General features: G+C 37.3%; 2 protein-coding genes across 3 annotated transcripts; one reads left to right on the plus strand and one right to left on the minus strand.

The window, feature by feature from the left end:
* Positions 1 to 121: 121 nt before the first annotated feature.
* LOC131336368 (protein FAR-RED IMPAIRED RESPONSE 1-like) lies at positions 122 to 2,702 on the plus strand. Its single transcript, XM_058372169.1, has 3 exons — positions 122 to 2,063; positions 2,159 to 2,221; positions 2,302 to 2,702. The coding sequence occupies exons 1-3, from the start codon at positions 474 to 476 to the stop codon at positions 2,668 to 2,670; spliced, it is 2,022 nt and encodes a 673-aa protein (XP_058228152.1). The 5' UTR covers positions 122 to 473; the 3' UTR covers positions 2,671 to 2,702.
* Positions 2,703 to 3,102: 400 nt separating this feature from the next.
* Positions 3,103 to 5,774, minus strand: LOC131336377 (uncharacterized). Of its 2 annotated transcripts, XR_009202796.1 has the most exons (3): positions 5,462 to 5,773; positions 4,471 to 4,955; positions 3,103 to 3,577 (listed from the first exon to the last, which is right to left on the minus strand). XR_009202796.1 is itself a non-coding variant. In XM_058372176.1 (2 exons), the coding sequence occupies exons 1-2, from the start codon at positions 5,713 to 5,715 to the stop codon at positions 3,511 to 3,513; spliced, it is 321 nt and encodes a 106-aa protein (XP_058228159.1). In that variant the 5' UTR covers positions 5,716 to 5,774; the 3' UTR covers positions 3,103 to 3,510. The 2 variants fall into 2 exon arrangements, 1 of the variants encoding a protein (XP_058228159.1); XM_058372176.1 differs by lacking the exon at positions 4,471 to 4,955 and having other exon boundaries at positions 5,462 to 5,774.
* Positions 5,775 to 14,747: the final 8,973 nt, after the last annotated feature.

Genomic DNA, 14,747 nt, shown 5'->3' on the forward strand with positions numbered 1-14,747 from the left:
ACTCAAGCTATGCTAAAGAAAAAGGGTTTGCTGTGGCAAAAAGAACATCGAGAAAGGGAAAAGATGGAAAGTTGAAGGATTTAACTATAGCATGCAGTCGTGCTGGAAAGACAAGGGTGACAACAAGCAATCCGGTCAAACCACGGCCACAATAAAAAATTGATTGTCAAGCTCATGTTACCATTGTGTTGCACCCGAATGGAAAGTGGAGGTTAAACCGGGTTGCTTTAGTTCACAATCATGAACAGAGCCCGGGAAAGGCAAGGTATTTAAGGAGCAATAGGGTACTCGATGAACACGTGAAAAGAAAACTTGAATTGAATGATAAAGCTGGGATCAATCTGAACCAAACTTATACCTCACTTCAGATTGAGGCTGGGGGACCTGGTAAGCTTCCATATATCCAGAAAGATTGCCGAAATCATGTGGATAAAGTGCGTCGTTCACTACTTGTGGAAGGAGATGCTCAAGCGATGCACAATTATTTCATGAAGATGAAAGCCGATAATTCTGACTTCTTTTTTGCACTGGATTTGGATGATGAGGGTCGACTAAGGAATGTCTTCTGGGTTGATGCAAGGAGTAGGGCAGCTTGTAAGGAATTCGGTGATGTTGTGACCTTTGACACAACTTACTTGGTAAACAGGCATGACATGCCTTTTGCTCTGTTTGTAGGCGTGAATCATCATGGCCAGTCTGTTTTATTGGGATGCGGGCTCATCTCTCACGAAGACACGGAGTCATTTTCGGGGTTATTTAAGACTTGGAAGACATGCATGTGGGATTGTGCTCCGAAAGCAATTATTACCGACCAATGTATGGCCATGAAGAATGCCATAGAAGATATATTCCCTAACACCCGACATCGATGGTGCATATGGCATATTATGAAAAAGATCCCAGAAAAGTTGAATGGGTGCAATGCCTATGAGAATATTAGTTGGTGTATGCGTAGGGCAGTTTATGCTTCACTTACCATAAAACAATTTGAGGATGCTTGGGATGTGTTCATCAAGAAGTACGAGCTTCAAAGTAACACATGGTTAGAGGGGTTGTATTTGGAGAGGAAACGGTGGGTGCCTGCTTATTTGAACGATGTTTTTTGGGCGGGGATGTCATCCACACAAAGAAGTGAGAATATAAATGCGTATTTTGATGGTTATGTTCATTCAAAAACGATCCTGAAACAATTTGTAGGACAGTATGAAAATGCATTGGGGAACAAGGTGGAAAGTGAAAATCAAGCAGATGCGAAAAGTTGGAACACTTTCATCCCATTAATGACCGAAGATGAGTTGGAGAAGCAATTTCAAAGTGTTTACACCCATGCAAAGGTTAAGGAGTTTCAGAAACAAATTTTCGATAAAATTCACTGTTTTTGTGATAAGCCGGCTAAAGTTGATGATATCGGGTCTGAACATGAAATAAATGAGTGGGTTACATATGGCGAAGGAGAAGAGAAAAAGAGAATTCAAATGGCATTTACTGTTAATTTCAATGCTGAAACCAATGAAACACATTGTAATTGTCGATTGTTCGAGTCTAGAGGAATGGTGTGTAAACATCAACTATTTGTGTGGCATCAAAAGGGAATTGAAAGAGTGTCTGACAAGTATGTGTTGAGAAGATGGTGTAAAAATGTGAAAAGGATCCACACAAAAGTTCGAATCTGTTACGATAAGTCGTCAACGTCAATTGAAGCACGTCGGCATGACAACATGTGCAATATCTTTAATGAAGTTGCTGATTTAGCGGAAGAATCTCAAGAAAAGTATGATATGGTGATGAAACGGGTACACGAGCTAAAACGAGAGCTGATGGAAGCTTCGGTTGATTGTGAAAGTAATGTGGTTTCACTTGGTGATGACACAGGAATTCGTAAAAGTTCTTTTTCACTTGGAGATGGGGTTATACCTCCTAAACAGAGCACGAGCATACTTGACCCGGAAGGTCTTCGACGAAAAGGGAGACCGCCGTGCAAAAGAAAGATCAGTGCTGTGGAAAAAGTTGTTACGAAGAAAAGACAAATATCTAAGAAGCCATTGTCCAACGAAAAATCAAATGTATAAGTTTTTTACGATTCGTTGCTTACTAGTTAATATGGACATATAGATTTGTTCGATGAATGTGTAATAGTTATATTATTTGCTAATTTCAGGAGGTTGAGGAGATTGCGGTTAGCCACCATATCGGGACACAAGAGAGTATCGTAAATGTAAATGTAAGAAATTTTATTGACTTCTTGCATAATTTCATGTGTCATGTAATTGTTATTCAAAATACTTTTTTTTTTATGGGCAGGGCCACCCAAGCTACATGGGACACTCAATGTGGCCAAACATGATGCCCCATCCCATGCGACCAAATATGGCACAAGGTGGAAGCATCTTTCCATTTTCCCCAACTTTATGCCCCACCGGAACAAGTTTGAACCAATTTATGCCTTCTTTTCCAAGTTCGCAAAGCTTATTAAATGGTCAAGTTTGGATGGGTCAATCAATTATTGCGGGTAGTGAAGGTTGGGGAGGAGGACAATCAGGTATTTTGGAAGCTCAAGGTCAATATTGGGGAGGACCACAACCAAGTATGCTAGAAAGTCAATGGCAAGGATGCGGAGGACAACAAAGTTATATGCAAATGATGAATGCGCCGGATAATGTTGAAGAGTAGTTCACTTGCTTGTATTGTTTTACATCGTGTCCTATGTCTGTGTCCCCTTTTGTGTCCTGTTTCCCTTTTCGTGTCCTTGCATGTAATGACCTTTCATGAAGTAGATGGTTTGGAGATTTTTGTTTCTTGTTGACTTTTTTAATGAAATGCATTCTACTTTATTCTTTTTGATTAATGGAAATGGACATAGACATGTTAGAATGTTAAATTGGTTGTCTGTATTCTTGTTGCTCTAGTTTTATGTTGAGATCATGATATTATTATTATTATAGAACATGAGATTGATAGTTTGGACCACTTCTATTCGACATTATCATGCTACTGTATTTGATTCTTGAAAAATTTCAGCATGGTCTCCCCTATTTTTTGGTCCTAGCCGTCTAGCGTCTCAGTCAGTACATCAATAACAACAATAGAAACAACATGAAGTTATGCACAAGCCCACGCCGGGCATTTCTCATTCTAAATCACCATTCACAAGTCACATTCATAGCCAAAACCTATTGCCAAATTATCATTTCACAACGAAAACCATAATACAATAAATTTAAAACCCACGCCGGGCCGTTCTCATCAAAATAACAATTACATACGAAGTTAGGTTTCGCAATATTACAAGTTGATATTACAAAACTTAGTACATATTGATATTCCAAACTACAACAAATTGATCATTTTCCATGGCCTTTGATTCACTTGAATGACTTCAATCTCTTTCACTGCCTTTTCAAGTCTCCACTAGTTTTTGCAAAGCTATTGGTCCCATAGCTAACTTTCGCAGCAGCTGAGCTATCCTTTACAGTTGCACGATCACATGATTTCTTTTCCCATCCTCTAGATTTAATAGATGGCTCTCTCTATTGGCCGCGCCATATTTTTACTCCGCTTGAACTCCACCAACGAACATCTACATTAATGAAAAGAATAACATTACAAAGTTGAGCATTATGCGACCAATTTAAATTGGAGATAGAGTAGCAAGCCATAAAAAATAAAAGATGGTAAACAGATTCATCTAAAGATGGTCAAGCCATTAACTAAGTCCCAGTTTTGAACAAGGTTATAAGTGTTCATATTGGTGGATTGTTTTGGTGGTGTGTCCAGTTTGTGTCCCGTGTGTATCCTACAAGAATTCTCAAGCTTCGTGAATTATCATATGGAACTATGGAATGCTGGGTCCTGGAAGCAATGATCAGTCAGTCCAACCATTTGAGAAGGGAAGAAGGTATCCTATAGTCAAAGCAGCTGTTGCTGCTCATTCTCTGCTGCTGTACAGTTAGTCCAACTCAGTGTGTTGTTGAGCCATGGCAATCTCGTTAGTCATGTTCGCTGATTGGACCATGTGTGGACTGCTAGTTTTGAACAAAGGATTCTAAGTACTATAAGTTTAAATACTTCTATCGTCAAGTTTTTCAGCCCCCAAACACAAGTTCATGCACCTAAACAACATAGAAAATCACATAAAATTTCACTTTGCAACAAATTCCCATCATTCACTAAGAAATGCCCAAGAATTTGCATGTAAATATGCTCTAACTAAGCTATGAAAGTGGAAAAAGAAATCAAACATCCAGCTTTTGCACTGCTTACTTGGTAGTTGGTATTCCAAAACTAAACCAAGACCCAATTTTGCAAGGCAAACTGCTGATCTTCAGAAAGTATTTAACCTAATAACGGGTAAGAAACACCAATGAACACTTGGACTTAGAATCTGCCCCAAATCATCATCAAGCAATACTAAGTAAACGCATTACGCTATTACAGTCACCAAAGTTTCATAGCAAAGTATGAGATACTTACAGCATAACAATTGATTGTGTTCCCTCTATGCGTAGATTCCGGATTCGAATGTTCAATTGGGGTAACAGGTAAAGACGAAGTCATTTTCATTTTGGGTGCAAAAAGTTTTGTGAGATTGTCCTTTGAATGGGCTTCTCTTGTGACCCAATTGGTGAATCCCCCAAAGCTAGGATAGCAGCCTTCTCTATCTCTGAGTTACTATTCCAAAATTTGAAGCTCAGTTTTGGAAGGAGATTTTTCATTGATGATTTACGTCTTGATGACAATGGACTTAGAGAATCATTGAATCCGTAAAAACAAGGGCTGGGCCTTGGTGAAAAGTTCACTCTTTTAGGAGTCCGATTAGGTGTTAGGGGCATAGTTATTCTGATAAAATCCTCCGTAGAACCCTCACTTGTTGTTGAGGGTATCTCTAAGGACAGAATTTGCTTCTTCTGGTTTTGACTGGTTTGGGGTTCTTCAATTATTTCACTAACATCTCCAACCTACAATTTAGTGCAGGAATGAGAAAAATACATATTTGACCTAGTTCATTACGCAATAACATTACTCCCAAAATCGAATCGAATAAGAACGGTCAACAAAATATACTATCATGCACATCATCTCTAGAAATTCGTAAATTATGAAGCACAACAAAAATAAGGAATTACCAATGTGTAGGTGCATTTCAAGACATATATTCCAAAAAACAATAATCAAGTGCAGGATTACAGGCTTTGTTTATGTTTTGTTCTAAAAATTGATTAGTTCAAGTAAGAAAAAACAATTACTTTGGCTGCAATTTTCACGAGCAACTTTCAGCAAACTGTCTTTATTTTCTGTAGAATAAACACTCATCCTTTCCATATCATCTTCATTTTCTAGCGAGATGGTTGTCGAGAACATTGAAAACTTTTTGATTAGGGTTTTTTTTTTTCAAGAAACTCAATTTAGGGTTTTTTTTCCTAGCAACTCAGCAATTAGTTCAAGGAGAGAGAGGGAGAGAGACCTTCGTGGTGGGGGTAACGTCAGACTGCCAGAAGCCGGTTGTGGTGGCGGTCGCCGACGGTGGGGAGCGCTTCCCTCGTCTGCGGTGACCAGGAGAATCAACTCGAGATAGGGAGAGGGGATTTGAGAACAGAAAACTTGGGGTTGGGTATTGGTGGTGGAGGTGGGAAGCGTGTCACCGGTGGAGGTGGAAGCGTCGTCTTCGCCGGTGGTGGTGGTGGTGGGCGCAACCCTCTCTCTCGATTCTCTTCTCATCGTGAAGGTGGGGATGGAAGGGAAAGAGAGTTTCGTTTCAAGACCTGGAACCAGGGTTTTTTTTTTTTATAATCAAAACGACGTCGTTTTGATGACGTCAGCACGTTGTGTAAATGTTGTGGCGTCCGTACGTTGTGTGCCTAGCATTTTCCTTATTTCTATCATCCTAGGGAAAATTATCCTATGTGCACCTGTCCTTAGTGCCTTCCTTATCATGTCTAGCCGATTAGTGACATCTAGAGCATATATAGGTGATCAATTCCGTTCAACTAAAATAACTACGCTAGTTAACTACGAGATTTTACTAAAAACACGACAATTATTCACGTATTATGCATAATTAAAAATCAGGGTCATTACAAGTAATTTTAGTATATAGGGGTATTTTAGTCATTTAGATTTAAAGGGGTAATATGGTCATTTTAGTGTAAATTGGTATTTTAGTCATTTTAAATTTTAGTATATAGGAGTATGTAATTGGGTTAATGGGCGGGGCGGGTTTTGTAACGCCCTGATTCTCGAACACGTTAATTAAATTATTTTTAATTGATTTAATAATTCATAAAACTGATTTAAAAAGTAAAATTTTATTAAACAGAGTTTAGTAGCAGAAATCTCAAATATTAAATTCAAAACTACTTAATTGTCTTACAACTCAACAAAAATTAAACAGGGGACAAATGTGATAACACTTTTGAAAATTTAAATAACATTATTCCAAATTACAGAGCTTCTAAGGGTAAGGCATCCAATGCTCGACAAACTCTCCTTCCTCAGCTAGAAGGTCCTCACCCTGGTACTGATCATTTTGTAGAGGATTCTGTTCTTCGATCTCATGATTACCTGACATGAAACGCCAGCCCAACAACACTATAATGAGTTTTGAAACTCAGTAGATAAATCTTACCCATTAACCACTCTACAAACAATCACATTTATAATAAAATGATGTAAGAATCGAAGAGCACAAAACTTATTTCATTATATAACCATCAACTTAAGTAAATTCTAGAATCTCAACTTCTATAATCATTCTAACACCGCAATATTCACCACGTTCCAAACTCAGAATTTCACTGGCTATACTTTACAGGTCCTACTAGGCTACCCTCAACATCTCGTGGTCCCAGTAGGCAACTCTCACAATTCTAGGTCCATCAGGCTGCCCTCAAGGTCCTGCTAGGTTACCCTCAATACCCGAGGTCCTGCCAGGCTACCCCTAAGGTCCTGCTTGGCCACCCTAGTTACATCGAGTCTTTCAGGCTGCCCTCAAGGTCCTACCAGGCTACCCCTGATAACACTAGGTCCTGTCAGGCTACCCCCGAGGTCCTGCTAAGCCCACCACCTTTCATATCTTTCCTTTTCCCGTATCCATAATAACATGGAGTATATAATTTCTCTAAGTCCACAAGTCATCCAATGTCTCTAATGACCTTTCTATGTTCTCACTTAAATCAACAAAGCAATCATTTCAAATAAGGAGTAAACAGATCATAATATAACCACATACATAGGATAACTGAACCACCGTACACCAAGCTTCAGTGAGCTTAAGTCCAAACTAACCTCACAACAATTTCAATATGTTTCAATACCAGAGTAATTGCAAGTGGGTCAATAATAACAATTCATAAAGAGTCAATGAAAACATAATATTATCAATAGTTCAAAAGACAAATTAAATTTCACATAAAGTATTCAGATTTGTCCTTATGACTTTTGAGTTCATTAAGATTTTGCACTTAAGTTCTTTTTAGAAGTTTCTATTATCTGAGGATTGAATAGTTATTTTGTAAGTCTTGGATTATCTTACTAATAACTATCAGGTTTAGGGTTCGACAAGGACATAATATTTCTTTTGCAAAGGACATAATGTTTCTTTTGCAAAATGATCACTCTTTTTGCTAATCTGATCATGTATGAAGTTGTGTTTAATGAAGTGTAAATTCTCCTTATTTTTATTTAAGATTTTAATAGTTTGACTCCTAGAGAAGATAACCAGTATTAAACTTTTCAAGTTTTGCTTTTCTTGCTACAGTATACCTTTTCCCTTCCAAATAACTTCCATGGACACTAATACTAAATTCATTATTCCTAAGCGTTCCCTTAGCAAAATCATATCTTATAATTAAAGTGTGTGATAATATCTATGCCTCACTTCTTTTGTATTTTTATACGGCGCATGATTTTTGGAGTGATATTACCGGTTATCATTGGTCTCACTAATTCATACTAACAGACTCCTTGTTTCACTAATTTCCTAATACCAGCTACTTTATAAATGAATTAGTTACAGTTTCTAAATATGAGTATTCGCTTAAGTCATAATTATTATTATTATTCATACTAGTACATATTACAGTACCTTAAATTTTTACAAGCTAGAACGAATATCTAAATTTTCCCTTTGAACCTAATTTGATACATATGTACGGACTAACACTTGAATTTATTATGTACATCTAGAGTCCAACAGTATAGTCCAAGCCATCAATAACAGTAATTAAACATGCAAACAATGACCAAATAGCACACACAACAGATCGATCACAAACGATCGATTTCAAAAACAATTTTCGCTTTCAAGTCTAGAACACGGTTACGTGAACGTGAGTTAGCAGGTGGCAGCCGTAAGGTCGAGTTACACGGCCTTGAGGTTGTGGGTCATGGACGCGAGATGCCGACTTGTTCTTGTTTTCTTTTCATGGGCTCGATTAAAGCCACAATAGTACTAAAAAAAAAAAGGGAAAAAAACTGTAATAGTCCTTGTAGTTAAGTGTTCGTGTCAATTTGGTCCCTGTAGTTATAATTTGCTCGATTTACACTCTGTACTTTCCATTTTGTTTCAATTCGGTCAAATTACTAACTTCCGTTAGTCCGCCGTTAGTCCTTTAAATTTCAAAATCATATGGCCCCCTTTTTTGGGGTTAAAACAGACCCGTTCGGCTAAATAAGCCAACTTCCTTATTTTTTGTCCTTATTCAAATTTTTTTTCGTATTTGTTAGTTTTTCGTCAATTTTCTGGGGGTTATTGCATCGTCATGACGAGAAGAATCTAAAAAATAAAAAATTATTATCGAAATTCAATTTTTTTTAATAAAGACGAAAAAATTGGCTTAGGTTTATTTTTCAACATTCCTAGTCAGGAATCAGTACATGGGCCAAGTGTAGGAAAATTAATGGAATGACAGGGCACTATTTTTTGTAACCACTTGGGCTGTTAAGTTAGGTTTATTGTAACCTAGTTGAGTGGTTTGTTATGTCTATGTATTAGGTTATGACATGGTAAATTTGGAACAGAGTTTATATAATATTCTGACTTTTGGACATGGTTATTTATCATGTTGTGACTTTTGGATCTATATCATGTCGTGACTTTTGGACATGGTTCTATGTGCATTTTCAATACTATGCAGAAAAATAAGGCATCTCAGTATTTGTCCACAAGTTGAACATGTAGACAATATCAGTGGTTATGATGCCTCATGACTGATCATGAAAATGCTGAATTCGATGGCAACTTTTTGTAGAAAATTATAACCAAATTTCTTCCAAAGTGCCTCCTTATCAATGGAGAATGGAAGAATGAGCTGTGTTTTGGTTCAGAGGTATATTATGGCAAGAGGGGAGTGAGTAACCCTATTCAGCTAAATAAGTCAACTGGCTTATTTTTTTGTCCTTATTCAAATTTTTTTCATATTTGTTAGTTTTTTGTCATTTTTTTGGAAATTATTGCATCGTCGTAACGAGAGAAATCTAGAAAGTAAAAAATTACGATCGAAACCTTATTTTTTTGAATAAAGACAAAAATAAGTCAATAAGCCAATTTATTGATTTTTATTCAAAAAAAATTGGATTTCGATCATAATTTTTTACTTTTTAGATTTCTCTTGTCATGACGATGTAATCACCCCAAAAAAATTGACGAAAAACTAACAAATACGAAAAAAATTCAATAAGGATAAAAAAATAAGACAGCTGGCTTATTTAGTCGAACGAGTCTATTTTAACCCTAAAAAAGTGGGCCATATGATTTTGTTGTTTAAAGGACTAACGGCGGACTAACGGAAGTTAGTAATTGGACCAAATTGAAACAAAATGAAAAGCACAGAGTGTAAATCGAGCCAATTACAACTACAGGGACCAAATTGACACAAATACTTAACTATAGGGACTATTTCAGTTTTTTTCCCAAAAAAAAAATACAATCAATATACTTAGAGTTAAGGGGTAATGAAAAATCTACCTTCGTCCTTAGAGTTCTAGCTAGGATTAAAAAAAAAAAAAAGTAGAGGTGAGCGGCGGCGGCGGCGATGGACGATCTTCTTCTTTCTTCTTTCTTCTTTTTCTCGTTTCTTTCCTTCCTTTTTCCAGTACTCTCTCTGCAAAAACAAAAGAAAAGAAAACAAGAGAAGAAAAAGGTATTGGATGCTAATATTCTCTCTCTCTCTCTCTCTCTCTCTCTCTCTCACACACACACACTTGTTCTCTGCCGAAAAAAAAAAAAAAAGGGAATGGGGAGAGGCTTTGATTTCTTTTAGAGGAAAAACATAGAGAGGTGGGAGTGTTGGAGGGAGGTGGGGAACTAATATTAAGGAGTAGTGGAGGAAGGTGAGATGCAAGTTTGGAAGATAAGGATGGAGGCGGTAGAGTGTGAGAGGGAAGTGGAGGATTAGTTTCAATAGAATTCTAATTAGTGTTTAGATAGGAAGGGTAAGGGATGGATGTATATCTCTAAAGTATAATATATTTCAAATACGATTTTCTAAGTAATATCAATTATACACATAATAATGTATTTTAATTAATTAATCTAACTAATTATTGAATTAGTATTTAACATTTTAAATTTGTATTTAAAAAAAAAATAGGGCAATAATCCGGATCGTTACAGGTTTTATTTCAAATAAATAAGTTGGGTTGGGTATGGGTAATTGAACTCATAATTAATGGGTTCTAAATGGGTCAATGATCCATTAAAGATCTAACTCATTTACAATTCACCCATTTAAACCTAAATCCGCACATTTGTCACCCCTAGTTTAGAGGTAGGACCTGTGGTGGGGTAGGCCACACACAGTGTGGTCGCAGCTTAATTCAGGAGATCCCTGTGTGTGATTGGAGGCCGTGCACTAGTATTAGGGAGTGGACATTGTATAAAACCTCAAAAGCATGTCCACTTTTTTTTTTTTTTCATTGTTCCAAAACTCAAAAGCATGCCCATTTTTTTTTTTTTAAAATCAACTTGAAATAGGAAGGAAAAAAAAAAGCATGCCCACTTCCTCAATGGAAAAAACGGATTTATGAAGTTCACATCAATTGTTTGGTACTACTTTTTTTTTTTTTTTGTACAGAGGAACAACCCTACAACCAGTTCACTAAATGAACCTGATAGCGCAACCTAAACCTCCGGGAGAGCTAGCGCAGTCACACCAGTCACAGCCCCCTGCTTACTTCAGGGTAACTCACTCGGTGGAGAATCGAATCTCAGACCTTGAGGAGTACTCCAAAAGTTTGGACATCCGCCCGAACCACTGGGACAACCCATGAGTGTGTAATTGTTTGGTCCTTGAGGCTCTATTTTTGTTTGGTTTGCAGAAAGAACATTGATCAATCTGTAAAGATTACAGAATTTTAGAGATTATATTTAAATATTAATAAATTGAATAGAAACGAATTCAAATCTGAGTAGGGGCAGATACCAGTGGTCTAATGAGTTCTACAATGGGACTCAATTCATGAGAGTCATCGAGTAGTAGTAGCTCTGTTCTTCCAGTTCTCGTAACAAGTCCACTTCGTATATATAATAATGTATCGTATCATGTACTTCTACTTATTTACGTTATATTTCTCTGGTTGTTAATTGTGTATTTTACTGTACTTAATTAATGCTCACAATGCTGTGCTTAAGAAGCTTGTGATTGCTAAAGCCTCAAGGTATGGTTATAGGACCACATTGTTGTGTTTAATGTAAAAAAACATCCTGTAGCCTGTGGGGCTTGTTTGTTTGTTTGTTTTTTTTTTTTATAACTATAGGGCCTGTTTGTTGGGGATATAGGACCCAGGTATAGAACCACCTAACCCGATATAGAAATATTCCTGGTTAAGGGTATCCTGGATTTGCATGTAAAATAGGGAAAGTTGGAAAGATTATTAAATTATGAAGCTCGTCAGTCATTAATGTTTTCCTGGTTCGAGTGATTTGGGGAAAGAAAGAGTCATTTGACTGTCCTCTAGAAGCTTAATAATAATTAATAATCCTAATAAAATACCAAGAAGTGTTCCACTATCCAAAAAATTTGTTGGCATTGAATGGGTCTCTCCCCAACAAACATATGAGAGATGGAACCAGAATTTTACTCTAACATCGGTGAAATATATATTAAAAAAATAAAAATTAAAGATGCATTACAATATTAATAGTCATCGGCTCCAGAAAAAATTAAAATAACATAATAAAAACTAGAGGTGGCAATCTCAATTCATATTTTTCTAACCCGCCCAATCCACCTGTAGCGGGCCGAACATAATCGTCCGCGACCAGCCTTCGAACCTTACTTGGGCTGAGACTCGGCGACTTACCAAGCGAGGCTCGGAGATGAGTTGTTTAGGTTCGGCATCGTATGTTGTTCAGGCTCGGCTACCATTAGCGGTGAAGACCCCGCCAACACATATCGGGCGCGGTTCGGCCGGCTGATTTGGGCCTGATACCGGGCTCGGCCAGGCATGGGGCTCGGCATGACAATGGGCTCGGCCACCCGTTGAGTCACATGCTCTCTCACGCGACCGAAACGGTTATGCCAAAAGATAATGATGAGCGCACATGGGGAGTGCCAGCTCATGCCAAAACGGTTACCAGATCTATGCTATGACGCTACAGTGACGTCACCTAGCCCGTGCAAGGCACATGCCTGTATTTTGAGAGCAAGCTAAGTGGGCTCTATAAATATTGAAGGATGACAACCCTAAAGAGGTACGCACTCATACACGCGAATACCCACTAAAAACCCTAGTCTCTTCCCTTTCTTCCTGCACATACTTATCCTCTCGCCGGAGGGCTTTGCCGGGCAACCCCCGGCCAGGTCTTAGTCGTGCGCTCACTGTGCAGGCTACGTGGAGAAGGCTAGGAAGTTACTGAACCAGCGGAGGAAGGACTCGAACTAGATATCACGGGCCACACACCACCCATATTACATAACGGGTTGATATGAGTTCAACCCATATAAATCCATATTTACATGGGTTTAGATGAATTAAAAATGGGTTCAATATGAGTTTGAATAAAAAACCCATTCTGCACAAGAGTTGTTTTACTTCCGACGGGGGAGGAAGGCGGTTGTAAGGAATCGCTTGTTCTCCAGCTTCCATGACACTCGAAACGGAACTTCATTAGATAATTCTTCCAACTGAAATAACAAATGAAAATCGATTGGTTCAGGAAAAACATGAATTAACAACAATGAACTTATTCTTATCAAGTTTCTCGCGACAGTCACAAATTTTTATTTTTATTTTTGAAACAGAAAATTTTTATTACGGAGAACTCAATAGTCACAAATTCATTACCCGATTTATTCTTAGTTAAAAAGCCAAGGGAAAAAAAAAAGTAATGATTTTTTTTTAATAACAGACAAAACCATTTCAAAAGTTGGGGGTGCTGTAGTGCACCCCCGCACTACACGTGTAGTGCGGCCAGCCAATCCGGCTACACTCATATGCCGCTTTTTTAAAAGAGAAGAGAGATTAGATCATATGTTTACTAATTCCAACACCCGTTCAAAATTTAGATAGAAAAATTGATTAGGATTCTTTGAGGTTAACCTTATCTACTATTAGTATACAGGAGTATATAATTTTTACGAATTTTGACATTTTCAAGCCAACTCGGCCTTCGACTCGGCTCAATGCTATTTACTATCCGTGTTGCTTTTTGAAGCATTCACAAAGAGGACTCATATTCAACTCATACCGGGGGAAGAATAGAGGATAAGAAAGGGGAAAAAGAAGGAAAGGAAAATAAATAAATAAATAAATAAATAAATTTAAAAAAAAAAAAAAAAAGGAAAGGAAAATGGGTCGGGTCGGGTTTGACTTGACCTGCATTTGACCCGACCTATTTCAACCCATTTACTATTTGACCCGTATTTGACCAGCCCATATTCGACCCGTGACCCGTTTTAACCCGCCCAAACCCGACCCAACATGCCCATTTGCCACCTTTAATAAAAATTATAGTAAATGATATTTGTCATTTTCACATGCAGTACAAAAAAAGACTAACTTTAATTTTGGGTATCGATAATACCACTCCCAAAATTTATAATGTCACTCCCTGTATCCCTATATGGATTTTCCAAATTGATAACTGCACTCTTTTTTGGTAGTGGCATTATAATTAAATTCCCTTAATTTTTTAGGTTAAGTTGTTTTAGGGTTAATGTAACGTCCCAAAAATTCAACCCTAACACGTGTCATAAAGACATAAATATCGCATTGAAAAGTCAAGTCTTCGTCAAACATTGAACGTATTGGCCAAAAAAAAAAAGAAAAAAGAAGAACTTTCCTTTCTTTTTAAACCTTGATACAACTTATCAAAAAATTAAAAATTAACACGACGAACATATTTTTCACAATAGCTAACAAGTTCCTATGCCCGAAATAGATTTCACCAATTATAACTCCATACAGTTAAACTAGATAGCTACGTTTCCATAAGTCTCAAAACAACATTTTTAGTACATAATCTTTAGTGCTAACATAAGTTCTGCAAGCCATAAGACGAAATACCCAAAAGATAATTACACAACTCCTAGTTTTACAGTTCCAAAATAATAACACAAATTTTCAGTTCACGATCACGCTACAAAAGACATCAAACCTGAGACGGCCTTATGGCGTTACATGATTCAAAGACATAAGTTAAACAAGATGATATCACATAAAGGAATTCCATGTGTCCACAACTTCACTGAGTTCACGGCACCTCATTGCCACCTGAAATGATTTAAACAATATGAGGCAGAGCCCATAGG

The sequence above is a fragment of the Rhododendron vialii genome, chromosome 8a (assembly GCF_030253575.1).
Source record: "Rhododendron vialii isolate Sample 1 chromosome 8a, ASM3025357v1".
NCBI classification, from domain to species: Eukaryota; Viridiplantae; Streptophyta; class Magnoliopsida; order Ericales; family Ericaceae; genus Rhododendron; species Rhododendron vialii.

What these genes read in the sequence shown, in the direction of transcription:
- LOC131336368 (XM_058372169.1), top strand. Translation starts at nt 474, where the DNA reads ATGCACAATTATTTCATGAAGATGAAAGCCGATAATTCTGACTTCTTT. An exon ending in TGTCCAACGAAAAATCAAAT is followed by an intron (nt 2,064 to 2,158) that starts GTATAAGTTTTT and finishes TGCTAATTTCAG; the next exon opens with GAGGTTGAGGAGATTGCGGT. An exon ending in AGAGTATCGTAAATGTAAAT is followed by an intron (nt 2,222 to 2,301) that starts GTAAGAAATTTT and finishes TTTTATGGGCAG; the next exon opens with GGCCACCCAAGCTACATGGG.
- LOC131336377 (XM_058372176.1), bottom strand. Translation starts at nt 5,715, where the DNA reads ATGAGAAGAGAATCGAGAGAGAGGGTTGCGCCCACCACCACCACCACC. An exon ending in ACGTTACCCCCACCACGAAG is followed by an intron (nt 3,578 to 5,461) that starts GTCTCTCTCCCT and finishes TCATTAATGTAG; the next exon opens with ATGTTCGTTGGTGGAGTTCA.